Source organism: Pseudophryne corroboree, chromosome 10 (genome assembly GCF_028390025.1).
Source record: "Pseudophryne corroboree isolate aPseCor3 chromosome 10, aPseCor3.hap2, whole genome shotgun sequence".
Taxonomy (NCBI): Eukaryota; Metazoa; Chordata; class Amphibia; order Anura; family Myobatrachidae; genus Pseudophryne; species Pseudophryne corroboree.
Window position 1 is genome coordinate 99,232,118 of NC_086453.1, and position 15,443 is coordinate 99,247,560.

At 46.0% G+C, this 15,443-nt stretch overlaps 1 protein-coding gene across 1 annotated transcript; it reads left to right on the forward strand.

Annotated features, from left to right (window-relative positions):
- Positions 1-4,128: 4,128 nt before the first annotated feature.
- LOC134965056 (cornifelin homolog) lies at positions 4,129-12,390 on the forward strand. Its single transcript, XM_063941628.1, has 4 exons — positions 4,129-4,235; positions 5,660-5,777; positions 8,147-8,283; positions 11,860-12,390. Exons 1-4 carry the CDS (start codon positions 4,221-4,223, stop codon positions 11,947-11,949), a joined length of 360 nt encoding a protein of 119 aa, XP_063797698.1. The 5' UTR covers positions 4,129-4,220; the 3' UTR covers positions 11,950-12,390.
- Positions 12,391-15,443: the final 3,053 nt, after the last annotated feature.

Here is a 15,443-nt window from a genome sequence, read left to right on the forward strand (position 1 = left end):
CTCAAACCAGTGGGATTTCAGGAAATCCAACACCACGTTAAGATCCCAAGGTGCCACTGGAGGCACAAAAGGGGTCTGAATATGCAGCACTCCTTTAACAAACGTCTGAACCTCAGGCAGTGAAGCCTGTTCTTTTTGGAAGAAAATGGATAGGGCCGAAATCTGGACCTTTATGGACCCTAATTTTAGGCCCATAGTCACACCTGACAGTAGGAAGTGCAGGAATCGACCCAGCTGGAATTCCTCTGTAGGGGCCTTCCTGGCCTCACACCAAGCAACATATTTTTGCCATATACGGTGATAATGTTTTGCTGTCACGTCCTTCCTAGCCTTTATCAGCGTAGGAATAACTTCATCCGGAATGCCCTTTTCTGCTAGGATCCGGCGTTCAACCGCCATGCCGTCAAACGCAGCTGCGGTAAGTCTTGGAACAGACAGGGCCCCTGTTGCAACCGGTCCTGTCTGAGAGGCAGAGGCCCTAGGTCCTCTGTGAGCATTTCTTGCAGTTCCGGGTACCAAGTCCTTCTTGGCCAATCCGGAGCAATAAGTATTGTTCTCACTCCTTTTTTTCTTACGATTCTCAGCACCTTGGGTATGAGAGGAAGAGGAGGAAACACATAGACCGACTGGAACACCCACGGTGTCACCAGTGCGTCCACAGCTATCGCCTGAGGGTCCCTTGACCTGGCGCAATACCTCTTTAGCTTTTTGTTGAGGCGGGACGCCATCATGTCCACCTGTGGCAGTTCCCATCAATTTGCAATCTGCGTGAAGACTTCTTGATGAAGTCCCCACTCTACCGGGTGCAGGACGTGTCTGCTGAGGAAGTCTGCTTCCCAGTTGTCCACTCCCGGAATGAACACTGCTGACAGTGCTTGCACGTGATTCTCCGCCCAACGAAGAATCCTGGTGGCTTCTGCCATTGCCACCCTGCTTCTTGTGCCGCCCTGGCGGTTTACATGGGCGACTGCCGTGATGTTGTCTGACTGAATCAGCACCGATTGGTCTCGAAGCAGATGCTCCGCTTGACTCAGGGCGTTGTATATGGCCCGTAGTTCCAGGATATTTATGTGCAGACAAGTCACCTGACTTGACCACAGCCCTTGGAAGTTTCTTCCTTGAGTGACTGCCCCCCATCCTCGGAGGCTTGCATCCGTGGTCACCAGGACCCAGTCCTGTATGCCGAATCTGCGGCCCTCGAGGAGGTGAGCACTTTGCAGCCACCACAGAAGAGACACCCTGGCCCTGGGGGACAGGGTGATCATCCGATGCATCTGAAGATGCGATCCGGACCACTTGTCCAGCAGATCCCACTGAAAGATCCTCGCATGGAACCTGCCGAAGGGAATGGCTTCGTATGACGCCACCATCTTTCCCAGGACTCGCGTACAGTGATGTACCGACACCTGTTTTGGTTTTAGGAGGTTTCTGACCAGAGTCACGAGCTCCTGAGCCTTCTCCTCCGGGAGAAACACCTTCTTCTGGTCTGTGTCCAGAATCATGCCCAGGAAGGGCAGACGTGTCGTAGGAATCAGCTGCGACTTTGGAATATTCAGAATCCCGCCGTGCTGACGCAACACTTCCTGAGAGTATGCAACGCTGATCAGCAACTGCTCCCTGGACCTCGCCTTTATGAGGAGATCGTCCAAGTATGGGATAATTGTAACCCCTTGCTTCCGAAGGAGCACCATCATTGCAATGACCGCTCTGAGCGATTCCATTTTGAACTTGAATTTCTTCAGATAAAAGTTCAGGGATTTTAAATTCAATATGGGTCTGACCGAACCATCCGGTTTCGGTACCACAAACATAGTGGAATAGTAGCCCCTTTCCTGTTGAAGGAGGGGAACCTCTACCACCACCTGCTGGAGAAAAAGTTTGTGAATTGCTGCCAACACTACCTCCCTTTCCAAGGGGGAAGCTGGCAAGGCCGATTTTAGGTAACGGAGAGGGGGCGTCACCTCGAATACCAGCTTGTATCCCTGAGATACAATTTGTATAGCCTAAGGATCCACCCCGTGAGCGAACCCACTGGTAGCTGAAATGATGGAGACGCGCCCCCACGGCCCCTGGCTCCGCCTGTGGAGCCCCAGCGTCATGCGGTGGATTTAGTGGAAGCCGGGGAGGACTTTTGTTCCTGGGAACTAGCTGCATGGTGCAGCTTTTTTCCTCTACCCCTGCCTATGGCAAGAAAGGATGCACCTCTGACTTTCTTGCTCTTCTGAGAACGAAAGGACTGCAATTGGTAATACGGTGCTTTCTTCGGCTGTGGGGGGACATAAGGCAAGAAATTTGACTTCCCAGCTGTAGCTGTGGAAACTAGGTCTGAGAGACCGTCCCCAAACAATTCCTCACCCTTATAAGGTAAAACCTCCATGTGTTTTTTAGAGTCGGCATCCCCTGTCCATTGCCGAGTCCATAAGACCCTTCTGGCAGAAATGGACATTGCGTTTACTCTAGAGCCCAGCAGGCAAATGTCCCTCTGGGCATCCCGCATATATAGGACCGCGTCCTTGATATGTGCCAGGGTCAGTAGAACAGTGTCCCTGTCCAGGGTATCTATCTCCTCAGACAGAGTATCCGTCCATGTTGCTACCGCACTACACATCCAGGCCGAAGCAATTGCTGGCCTCAGCAGTGTACCAGAATGTGTATAAACAGATTTCAGGATAGCTTCCTGCCTTTGCACTTCTGTGTGGGGGAGGCCAGCACTGACATGTGGGGCGGGATAGCCCTGTGCTGGGCGTCCCCCCGCATGTCACTGTAAATGATCATAGCTGTGCTAAATTTAGCACAGCTACGATCATCTCGGAATGACCCCCTTTGTCGTCCACACAGACATTACAGGATTTCAAGCTGATGGCAATAAACAGTTACTACCCTTTGCTTCATTTCTCGGCAGGCCACCAGGCTGCTATAAATGCATTAAATTCACCACCTGTGAGAATATGATTAAAGGTTCTACCTTCAAGCATCCACACAAGGATAAGACACATAGTGACGTGTACTGTGACACATATTATCTATGTTATATCTTATCAACTGTCCTTGTGGCCTAGGCCAGAGTTTTGGGCTTATGGATTATAAGTACTGGCATCCAGAGGACTGCCTAGCGCTGCTGCTCTTGTTCAGAAAAATAAATAAATAATAAAATAATAAAATAAAAGCTTGGGGCTGCTTAAAAGCAGCCCCACTGTTATATGGTGCATCCGGCTCCTGCCGGCACCAAAGCAAAATTAAGGAGCTTGAGCTGGAGGCGGGGTATAGGGGGGTAGGACCAAAGCATCTTGGGATACCTAAAAAGTTTTACTGTTTGTTTCTCTTTACCACCATTACACCCCATTGTCTCCCTGTGGAGCCCTATGGAACCCAAAGAAGAAACTAAGGGCCTAATTCAGACCCGATCACTGCTACAGCAATGACCGCATTCTGAAGCCCTTTGGGGAGTGCGTACGTGCACCCCATGAGGCCCAGTGAGATGCGAAAGTATCTCATGGCTGCGATCTGATTGACAGGCAGAGGCGGTTGTGGGGCAGGAGGGGGTGTGCCAACGGCGTTAGAACGCCTTGGGCGGGGCGCGGTCCGGACAATGCAGGCGTGTCTGGACCGTTGTGGGGGTGGGCCACAGCGCCTACGTGACATCAAACGCAGCTGCTGCAACCCGAAACACGGCAAATAGCCACCTGCCAGCGCAGCTAGGCTGTGCAGGTAGGGAGCTACTTGGCAGGTGCAAAAGTATTGCCACCATGCGATGCTTTCGCGCCCTGTGCTGGGCGTCCCCCCGCATGTAAAAGAAACTAAATTTAGCACATCTACGATCAGGTCTGAATCACGCCCTAAGTTTGCTGGAGAAGGTAGTGTAAGTAACATGTACAATTACTAATTTACAAAGTTATAACTTCACGTGCCTAAGGCATGAAATAGGAGTATGTCATTGACAGCAACATTGGCTGATGACCAAAAAAACACATTTTTACATCATTTCATGTAACCAACAAAGGCAGAAGAAGGAGTGGGCAATAAGAGAGGTGTACAACAGGATGATTGACAGCTGTGTATGGAGGCAGGAATTGGGAGTGGGTATAAGTGACAGGATGGTAAGCCGAGATCACAATTGCACCTGCTCTATCCGCCCAGTGGGATTAGTGTCTCTCTCCGTAGCCACCTAAATAAGTACATTCTTGGACTGATTTCTCACACAGCTTCTTCACTCTGATACAATGGCTGAAGCACAAGTAAGTGTTAGCTCTTTGGGGCACAGTGCTGTACACTCCCCTGTGTCTACAGCAGTACAGACTGGGAATATTACTAATAGGACTGACAGATAAAATTAAGAACATACATTTCTCTTGTACATCTGGTCACTATGAATCTTTTCCTAGTGTGTTTTACCACCTGTTTCCAGTGTTTGGACCCATAGAAAGGGAAGACTGCAATGGATGTTCTTTAGGCACTCTTATAGCATATTTTCGTTTATTCACTGGACTATGCCTTTATTCTGGATATGTCTCCTTCATGGTTCTCATATACTTAGTAGACAAATGCTTGCCTGTGACAGCTCCTATACTGATGAAACGCAAACCTCAGGGGCTAGTGAGGCTTCATGGTGGAGGGGGGAGTGTGTGGGTGTGATGGGGGTGCTATAATTGCTGACTGCTTTGAGTAAAACATGTACTTGAGCTACTTAATTAAAAGTTACCAGTCACAGGCTGATATTTAGTTTGCCTTGTGTACACAGGTAGGAATTTAAAAACATCACACAAATATGTGTGTTAAGGGTGTAGCGCTTGTTGTTAACCTTTGATCACCAAACGCATTACCTGGAGCTTGAACAAATTAGAATTTTCCTCTAATACAGTATATGAAATCTATTGTACAATGAAGTGTAAAGACATTTTTTTGCAACTGTACCAATTGATTTATTTAAGATGGGACGTGTCCATAGTCATTTGAGTTATACTGTATGCACAGTATGACTGCGCTGCACACTTTTCTACATGTGATGGAAATAGTACTATTCTGTACAAAGTACAAAATGATTTTGCAGAGATATTCAATATAAGGCTTTTGGGGACCTTTAATGTGCAGTGTTGCTGCCAGCTGCAACGTCAATGTGTATTGCTCAAAGTGCAAAGGTCCTAACAGCGCATGCGTATGCACTGCAATGTGCACGCTTGTCGGACAACAACAAAGGGCATCGCCGGTCAGTGACGGGATGGTGCGAAAAAAACGATCGCACAGGCGTTCACAAGGTGATTGACAGGGAGAGGATGTTTGTGGATGGCAACTGAGTGTTTATTGGGAGTGTCCGGAAAAATACAGGCGTGCCCAAGCGTTTTCAGGGAGGGTGTGTGACATCAGCTCCGGCCACGATCAGCCTGTTCTCATCACACTGTAGTAGTAAGTCCTGGGCTGTGCACACACTGGATTTTTGCTGCTCAGCTACACATGCGATCGCACACTTGCACGGCAAAGTTACACTCCCCCTGGGGGCGGCGACTATCTGAACGCAGGACAGCAAAGTTTGCAGCCAAGCTGTCAGGTCTGAATCACCCCCAAAGTCATGGCGTGTTAAATATAAGTTGATTGATAAATCTGCATATTGTGGAGTGTTCATAACAACAACAGCCTAAGAATAAATGTTCCTCTCTTTCTGCAGATCCCACTGACTTATCCGGTTAACACGGAGCAAGTGGTTCAAGTGTATACCACTACCACTTCCAAAACAGCTCAATGGAATTCTAAGGTCATGGACTGTTGTGATGATGTAGGCATCTGTAAGTATGAAACAGACAAAATCAGCTGCGCAAAGTATCAGGGAAAGGACAGTACAATTTTAGGAGAACCGATGTATGTATATAAATTGATTTATTAATGAAAAAGCATAAAATAGCAGTAAAAGATGACATAAAATTGTTGGATATAAAAAGGCACACCTTGACTAAGTTTATCCGTTTAAACAGACACCAAATAGTGTCGGTTCTCTATATGGAAGTCCACAAAAGGAAATAAAGTCCAGCTGTTTGTTGGAAAGCAATAGATGGTAATAGCCGTAATGTTAATACTGGAAGTGAATGATCAGTGCAGTAGACATCCCATAATAATAAATTGGGGGAGTGATCCATCTGTAAGTATGAACTAGCACATTCTAACATACAGAACATGTGACAAGTTACATATAGAGGCATGACATATATACCAACAGTCGTATACAAATAGGGTGTGATATAAAAGATCTACAGTTATTAGATAGTCAATAGGTCAACCCCATATGGTCAACAAGCATAAGATCAACAGGGCAAAAGGTTGACAGGGTTAAATGGTCAATAGGTAAAAGATAGACAGCGCAAAAGGTCAACAGGTACAAATTGTTGACAGGCTCAAAAGGTCGACATGAAAATGGTTGACACGAAAAAGCTGAACACAAGTATTTTATGAGTTTTTTGTCTCATTTTGTCACCTGTGACCCCAGTTAGTGGTAACGTAGACCCTCGCATGCTAACTTACCTTGCCACACTTCTGGCAAGGTTTATATTCCCAATTGTAGTCCACATTGATGGTAAACCAAGCAAAGATTGAAAAAATAAAAAAATAAAAAATAAAACTTTTGTTAAACATATGTGTCGACCATTGCCATGTCTACCCTTTGAACCTGTCCACCAAATGTCTGTCAACCATATGGTGTCAAACGTCAACCTATTGACTGTCTACCTAGACAGTGTCTATACATAGTCCGGAGCCCATACTAATATATAAATCTTTTATGTCTATAACCATATACCACCATCTGGGTAGCTTTTCATGGTATCACATTACAGGATTGCATCTGTAAAAATAAAAAACTACTTCTTCAACCCTCTTGTAGCACATGGTTACACAATAAAAATAAGAAATTATTACAGGCTCAATAGCATTTTTTGAATTGTTTCAATATTATGTATCTCAAGGTGATATAAAAAATACAATGCATGGACAAAATATGAGGAAACCCTTTCTAATTAGTGCCTTTGGCTATCTCATCCACACCTATCATTAACAGTTGCATAATAGTCAAGCAAACAGCTGTACAATCTCCATAGTAACACATTAGCAGCAGCATTGGTTGTACTGAAGGGCTCAGTGACTAGTTTCAACGTGGCACTATCATAGGAAGGCACCTGCCCAACAAGTCTGTTTGCTTCCATGGTCAACTGTAAATGCTACCATTGTGCAGTGGAAATATCTAGGAGCAAACACAGCTCAGCCAGTAAGTAGTTGGCCACATAAGTCAAAACACTTGGTCCACCATGTGTTGAAGAGGGTAAAAATTGCCTGTCCTAGATTGCAATACTCGTTACAGCATGCTAAACAGCCTCAGGAGACAACCACGGGGCAGCTGTTCATTGGGAGCTTCTTGAATTGGGTCTCCATAGCTATATCATATAGGAAAGATAAACTCCATTTTAATACCCTGGAAAGAGATGACCAACAAGAACATATGGATGTGAGGATTGGGTGTCCACATACTTAGCGGAGAAGTGAACCATTAGAGAAATTTCCAATAGCAACCAATCATCTGGTGATGGAACATGTGAGTGGTGGTCGTAGGTACAAAAGAGTTGGGTAGATAATGCCGGCGGACAGAATTCCTACAGCAGCTGTTTGTTATGCCGTAAAAGTGTAAGCCGTAAAGTATACTTACCTTCCCCAAATGTTCTCCTAACCCTAACCCTCCTATTCCGCAGCCTGAACCTAACCTCCCCCACCCCGCAGCCTAACCCTAACCCCCCCCCGGTGGCGCCTGGGATACCGGTGTTCTGTATTCCGTCGTTGGGCAAGTGAGCCTATCGGGATCCCGGCGTTGGTAATTTGACTGCCGGGATCGTAACCGGATCCCGTACAAAGATATGCTTCATTGCACCTGTTTAGTTGCTTTACTCCAAACTGTTAATGAAATCCAGATACAGTAGTTTCTATAATAAAAACATTTTTTTATCAGTGATTGTCCCAAAATTATTTTGAAAAGGAAGTGGGCAGCATCGTATGACAATTCTCCCCGCCATTATCATGGTAAAAAGTAACAATTACCTTAGTGCTGAAGGTAGAACTCTCCCTGCAAGCCACAATAACTACAGTCACTTATGCATGATATTTTTCCTTCCCACAGGCTTATGTGGAGCATTTGTGCCCTGCATTCTGGCTTGTAAAGTGGCCTCAGACTACGGAGAGTGCTGCTGCCTGCCATTGATAGGGGGTGCTTTGCTTGCCATGCGCACGGGCCTCAGAGAACGATACCACATCCAGGTAATTATTTTGTAAAGCTTATATTATTTTTTATTTGATGAATTTATAATACAACAGGGCCTTGGCCAATTCTCCCGCCTGATGACTTCCCTCTTGTGCACTGTCTAGGCGCACTCACTTTTGTTCTTATTTCCTTCACAATTCATACAATAACCATAATGTATCCCTGTGAGCACTTCTAATATTCCCATACATCAGCAGAACCGCAACCTGGGTAAATCTGTGTAGATGGTACTGCACATCTGGCCTGATGTGGTTGTGGTTAAATCAGAAATTTATAGGCATGCCGGAAGAAATCTGAAAGAGTCTGATCAAATACTTACTGGTATCGGTATCTTTTTGGAAATTAACCCACACAATTTACCCACATACAGTGTAACTAGAGATGTGTGCGGACCCCCATGTCTCAGTTTTGGTTATAATTCATCATCATGTTTTGGTTTAGGCAAAACCAACCTCAAGTGTTTTGGCTCTGATTAGGATTTCGGCTTGGTTTAAAATTGATTTAAAAAAAATCGATAAGCACTGATTGATAAGAATCAATAAAACAAGATAAAAGCAAAAACCCGAAATTCAGATTTAAAATCCGAATTATGAACCAAGGGCAGATTCGACCGACTCTCAATTTTTTATCGGATCACACCTTGGGATCTGGACCAGGTTTTGGTTCGGTACGGATCCACAAATTCGGGTGGATTTGGACAACCCAGATATCATTCACATATGGAGCTGGCCGGCAGAATAGCAGTGTAAATGACATCCTATGTTTGGCAGATCATAAATCATTTTATTGGTTTTGGCAAATAATGATGACTCATCTTAAGGTTCTGCACACGTAAAAGGTTGTCAGCTGACCCTTAGATGAGAGAACAGCATCTGCCACCAGTTGCACCCAAGTTGAATCAATATAGGGGCTAATTCAGTAAGGATAGCAAATTCTACTAATCAGCAGAATTTGCTATCCTGACCTTTGGATCGCATGCTGGGGCCGCCCAGCATGCTGACCGGCGCCTCCCCCCCTTGATGAAGCAGAAATTGCAATCACCTCGCAATTTCTGCTTCATCGTGCCGGCGCAGCTTAGCTGAACCCACCTGAAAGGTGGGATGGGGAGGGAATGTCCAGCTTCATATAAGCCAAGTACAGTAATAGTGTGTTCTTCGTAATTCCAGACAAGTGCAGACCGCATACACCTGTAAAAGATATATCACTTTCAGGTATCTGGAGGCTTGTGCAAATACACACTGATGACAAAGATGGCTGGCAGCTCTAGCTAACCATTGATTGGCTGATTGTGGATTTATCTCAGAAGATGATAGGTGTCTTCAGAAATGCTTGTGCCATTGGTATATGATTTTGTCAGCATGTTACACCAAGATTTTTTCCCCATACACGAAAGGACGCTTTTTTACCAGATGCTTTAGGGAGGGATTTATTTACACTGTTTTCAAGCCTAAAATGCTTATTTCACTATCAAAATAAATGTGTACATGCCATATGCCCAATGTAAATCTAGCACATATGCAACTTTGCACATGTAGGTTTTTTCTATTTATTTATTTATTTATTTATTATTATTTTTTGAGGGGGGGTGTTCTATAAACGCTTTATACTGTTGTGTGAGAAATTGTACGCAATTGAGGTCAAGCATGGTATCTCAGTCTTCATTTGAGCTCCATGGTATCTTAGTCTTCATTTCATGATCAGAAAATCAGTTACCTGGCTCAATGAAGCTCTGCCAAGAACTTTCCTATGCTTTTTCAGAATGCCTGGGGCCAACACATACAGAGAAGACCAGATCCTGTATAACTTACAATATATGTATAGACATACCTTCCAACTGTCTCGCTTTCAGCAGGACAGTCAAGTTTTTCTGGGACTATCCCACCCCGCGGGCTGCAATGTCCTGCATGGGGTAAATTTGGGGGGTAGCGCTGTAACCGCAGCATGTGAAGTGATGCTGGAATCTATTCATGTAGAAACGGAAAGTGAATTGTTACTTATCACTATAGATTGCATCAGTTAATTCCGTCAATGCGATCAGGTATTCAGGGTTCCAGCAGTGCATTCTTCTCCTGCAGTCCCCTCCGTGAAGCCGGCAGGTCCCTTCTGCGCATGCACTGGCATCTGATGTCCCGGGAGGCTGCAAGGGCTGCTGGGAGGTCAGGGAATGGAGCTAGCGCCAGCAGGGAAGCATAGAGCTTTCCTGCCGTTTCACGCTGAAGTTCAGATTACGCTGTCCTGAGATAGTGAATCTGAACTCCCTGGAGAAGCGGAAAGCTGAGCTTTCCATTCCTTCATGAATCACACTCACATACTAAAGTATGGTCATGTGATTCAGGCATGGAGTGGTGCCGCTGGAGTCAGGAACTTCTCTATGGAACCCGCTTTTCTGCAAAACAGGGCTTTTCTCTGCTTTGTGAATAGACGCATGGCATTTATATACACACTACAGTACAGCCTATACACAGTGCAGGAAAATAATAAATAAGCAGGTGCGCGACCAACAGCAGCAGGTAGGAGGAAGGTCAGTTCCTCAAAACTAAACAATAGAAAGAAAATGTATACCAGCGCTGGCTGAACAAATTAATTTTGTATTAAATAAAATAATAAGGATGGTTTGCTCTATGTAAAAAAGTAACAATTTATTAACATATCACATGTAAACAAATCTAAAAAGAAGGAATTCCTGTTGCCACAAGGTGGCGATAAAGCTTAATAATGTCTTATCTGGATAAAATTTCATGGATTTCACATTCTCCTATATTGAAATTGTCCATTCCTAAAGGCTAGGACACCCTCTCCTTGTGCATTCACTGTAATAGGTAAATAATTACCAGATCCCCACGTTGGTAGGCATCAGCGTTGGAACAAGTCCATTTATAGCTGTAGGGGTGGATTAGACCGGTTTGATGAATGGGTCCAGTGATGGGAGAGAAGTCCAAAATGTGCCGAAGGATGACAAAGGCTTTGCGGGCCAGTTGGAGAGTGAAGTCCAGATGAGTGAAGTAAGCTCAACGCGTTTCACTGGTATAATCCAGCTCGCAAAGCCTTTGTCATCCTTCGGCACATTTTGGACTTCTCTCCCATCACTGGACCCATTCATCAAACCGGTCTAATCCACCCCTACAGCTATAAATGGACTTGTTCCAACGCTGATGCCTACCAACGTGGTAATCTGGTAATTATTTACCTATTACAGTGAATGCACAAGGAGAGGGTGTCCTAGCCTTTAGGAATGGACAATTTCAATATAGGAGAATGTGAAATCCATGAAATTGTATCCAGATAAGACATTATTAAGTTTTATCGCCACAGTGCAGGAAAAGATGGGGGAGGGGGCAGCGACACATCCCCACAGTGATGCAAACGGGGCTGCCAAGAATCTCCGCCCCTTTATCGGGCGGGAACACTGAAGGCGTGTCCAATGTCCCAAATCTTTACATGTAAAAGTAGGGAGGTATGGTATGAGTGAGCCTGTTAGCTGTCTCAAAGCAGTCTCTAAGTAACACTCTCAAAGCAGTCTCTAACACCACCAAAGAAGTTCTCTGAGTGATCTCTGTTATTTTTCATTACAGGGAACAATCTGCAATGACTGTGTGTGTCTTACTTTCTGTGGTCCCTGCACCCTTTGCCAGATGGCGCGTGAGCTGAAGCACAGGAATTGAAGACACCACCGGCTGGACTGCACTAAGAAGAGAAACCAAAGACATTATAGAGATAAGATGAAACTCTGCCAAAATCTTTGTAACTTTCTACACACAAGGGGTCATTCCGAGTTGATCGCTCGCTGCCGTTTTTCGCAGCGCAGCGAATAGGTTACTACTGCGCATGCGTATGCAGCGCAATGCATCCCATGTCTCCGAGATCCCCGGAGGGATGAAACTGGGGTCCGGGCCGTGAAGCCACGCCCCCATTTGTGAAGCCATGCCCCTTATCCACGAGGTCACACGCCCCATTTTGCTGGTGTGCGGACCTCCCGCACCGGGTGCCACTTCTACCAGTGACGCCTCTGGCAATGGGTGCATTATAAACTGCCGCAAAACAAAAGGTTAACAAGACACTGCCCATGTGTATGAAGAATAAATAATGTGAATACTTTATACCTCTATATGCCTTTTGTGTTTTTGTATATTTGTTTAGCACAACACAGACAATTTTTATTAAGTACTGATGTTTTCATATCTACAAATTATATTTTTATGATTCTTTATAATAGTAAAGGTACAGTATGGTGTTTGTATCTGATCTGGTCCATTGCACTTAAGGCCAGATTTTGAGTGGCTATGGGGGTAATTCTGAGTTGATCGCAGCAGGATTTTTGTTAGCAATTGGGCAAAACCATGGGCACTGCAGGGGAGGCAGATATAACATGTGCAGAGAGAGTTCGATTTGGGTGTGGTGTGTTCAATCTGCAGTCTAATTTGCAGTGTAAAAATAAAGCAGCCAGTATTTACCCTGCACAGAAACAATATAACCCACCCAAATCTAACTCTCTCTGCACATGTTATATCTGCCTCCCCTGCAGTGCACATGGTTTTGCCCAATTGCTATCAAAAATCCTGCTGCGATCAACTTGGAATTACCCCCTATGTTATGGAACTAACAAAGGGCCTAATTCAGACCTTCACCAGACAGCGAACAGCTGCCGATCCGTTCAAAGGTGGTCATTCCGAGTTGTTCGCTCGGTAATTTTCTACGCATCGCAGCGATTTTCCGCTAATTGCGCATGTGCAATGTTCGCACTGCGACTGCGCCAAGTAAATTTGCTGTGCTGTCTGTGTGTAGCTCTGGACTTACTCCTACAGTGCCATAGAATCAGGCTGATCGGGGCCGGAGCGGAAGTCACACACCATCCCAGAAAACGCTTGGGAACACCTGTGTTTTTCCTGACACTCCCAAAAAATGACCAGTTACCACCCACAAACGTCCGCTTCCTATCAATCTTGTTGCACCATTCTGTCACTATTTGCCATCGCGTCTACGCATTGCAGTGCATACGCATGTGCAGTCGTTCGATAATCGGGCGCTGTGCAATTTCGCACAACAGCGATCAGGTCTGAATCAAGCCAAACATACTCAAACTTAGGGCAAATAATTTGAAATTGCTTGGTGTTACCATATCTGAGGACATGCCATCATGGGGGGTAATTCAGACCTGATCGCAGCAGCAATTTTTTTTACAGTATGGTGTTTGTATCTGATCTGGTCCATTACACTTAAGGCCAGATTTTGAGTGGCTATGGGGGTAATTCTGAGTTGATCGCAGCAGGATTTTTTTAGCAGTTGGGCAAAGCCATGTGCATTGCAGGGGGGGCAGATATAACATGTGCAGAGAGAGTTAGATTTGGGTGGGGTGTGTTCAAACTCAAATCTAAATGTCAGTGTAAAAATAAAGCAGCCAGTATTTACCCTGCACAGAAACAAAAGGGACCCAAATCTAACTCTCTCTGCACATGTTATATCTGCCACACCTGCAGTGCACATGGTTTTGCACAACTGCTAAAAAATTTTGCTGCTGCTGCGATCAGGTCTGAATTAACCCCCATGGTTTGCAAATATTGTGAATGGGGTTAAAAGGCACAACAACACCTATACTTCCTTTGGGACTAAAAATAATCATGCAACCTACAAATTAAATGGGGAGAACTTAGGGGATATGGTATTAGAAAAAGATTTGGGGGTGCTTACTGATAATAGACTTAACAACAGTACCCAATTTCAAACCGCAGCAGCAAGGGCAAATGAGGTAATAGCATGCATAAAACGGGGAATCAAGACAATGAATTAAAGTATAATCCTATCTGTGGCCGGAGACCCTGGCGGCCACTTGGGTAATGGCGGCTGCGGCACTGAAGGGGTTAACCCTCAGAGCCCGGTGCCATATTAAAGGACAATAAGTGCTTGGTGCCACTTTTAAAATGCACTGGCGCTAGGCGCCATCTTTAAATAAGTATTGTAGGCACTAGGCACTGGGTATTTAAATATGTAAAAAAAAATATTTTGCTGTGCCGCGGTCCCGGACCTCTCCGGCGGCGGCAGTCTGTAGTAACCCCCGGTGCACCGGGGGTGAAGGAGGTTGCTGGCCGCCCAGCGCGGCAGCTGGGAGTCCAGGTCCTCTGGCTCCTGTGTGCTGCACCGGCGGCAAGAAGATCTCTGGAGGGGGGTGCGCCACAGCCCGGATCACAGAGGTAAGTGCTGCTCACAGTGGACCAGGCTAGCCGGGGTCCTGCGTGGCGAGGGGACAAGAGTGCGCAGCTCTTGGGGGACCGGGTTAGCCGGCCCCCTATGCGGCGAAGGAGTGTGTAGGATGTTGGGCACTGGGTTCCGGGAGCTGTGCTCCTGGCACCTCAGCGCTACAGAAGCACAGAGCCACGGTGGCCGGGACGAGTGTCCCGGGCTTCCCAGCTACAGGAGGGGGGTGCGCCGCAGCGCAGATCACCTCCAGCGGGCTGCAACAAGGCCACTAAGTGAGTGCCACCCTGGAGGGACAGGGAGAGCTAGCTCCCTGGATCCCAGTGGCAGGTGTTGCACAGGCAGGCTAGAGGATGGGGGAAGCCAGCCCCCATACCTCCAGAACTGAGAGCCCTAGCAGCTAGGCTGCAGGGCTAAGGGAGCCGAGCGCTGAGCGCTGGGGACAGTAAAAACAAATCAACAAAGTAAATGTATATAATTATATATTGTATTGTGAGGCTGCAGTGCCTTGGTATGTGGAGCCTGTGCAGGGCACAGGCTCAGTGTATTTGAACAGAGACATGTATGTGAATTTGTATTTGAATGTGTATTTAATGTATTTAATGTAAGAATGCACTTACTGGTTGTTGTGTCCCAGGAGGGGGGAATACATGGCTGTGCAGGCTGTTGGATTCCTCCAGACATTTTCCCCAAAAACAGAATGACTTCTCCAGCCTCAAACATAAAAGTATCATGGGGAGAGAGAGAAGCTCAGCTTTAAAACAAGCTAAGTGGTTTTTTGGAGCTCCATAGGGATCACCCTCAGTGAGCAGGAAACCCTGACCGGGGATCTAGGCTGCCCAGCTCTGGAGCCTGAATCCAGGCTGCAGATAGTGAGCTAGGTCCCAGGCAGATTCCTGGAAGTAAGTTTAGGCGGGAAAACTTCCCCCAGCCCAGACTGAACATCACCAGGGCGGATATTGATCCT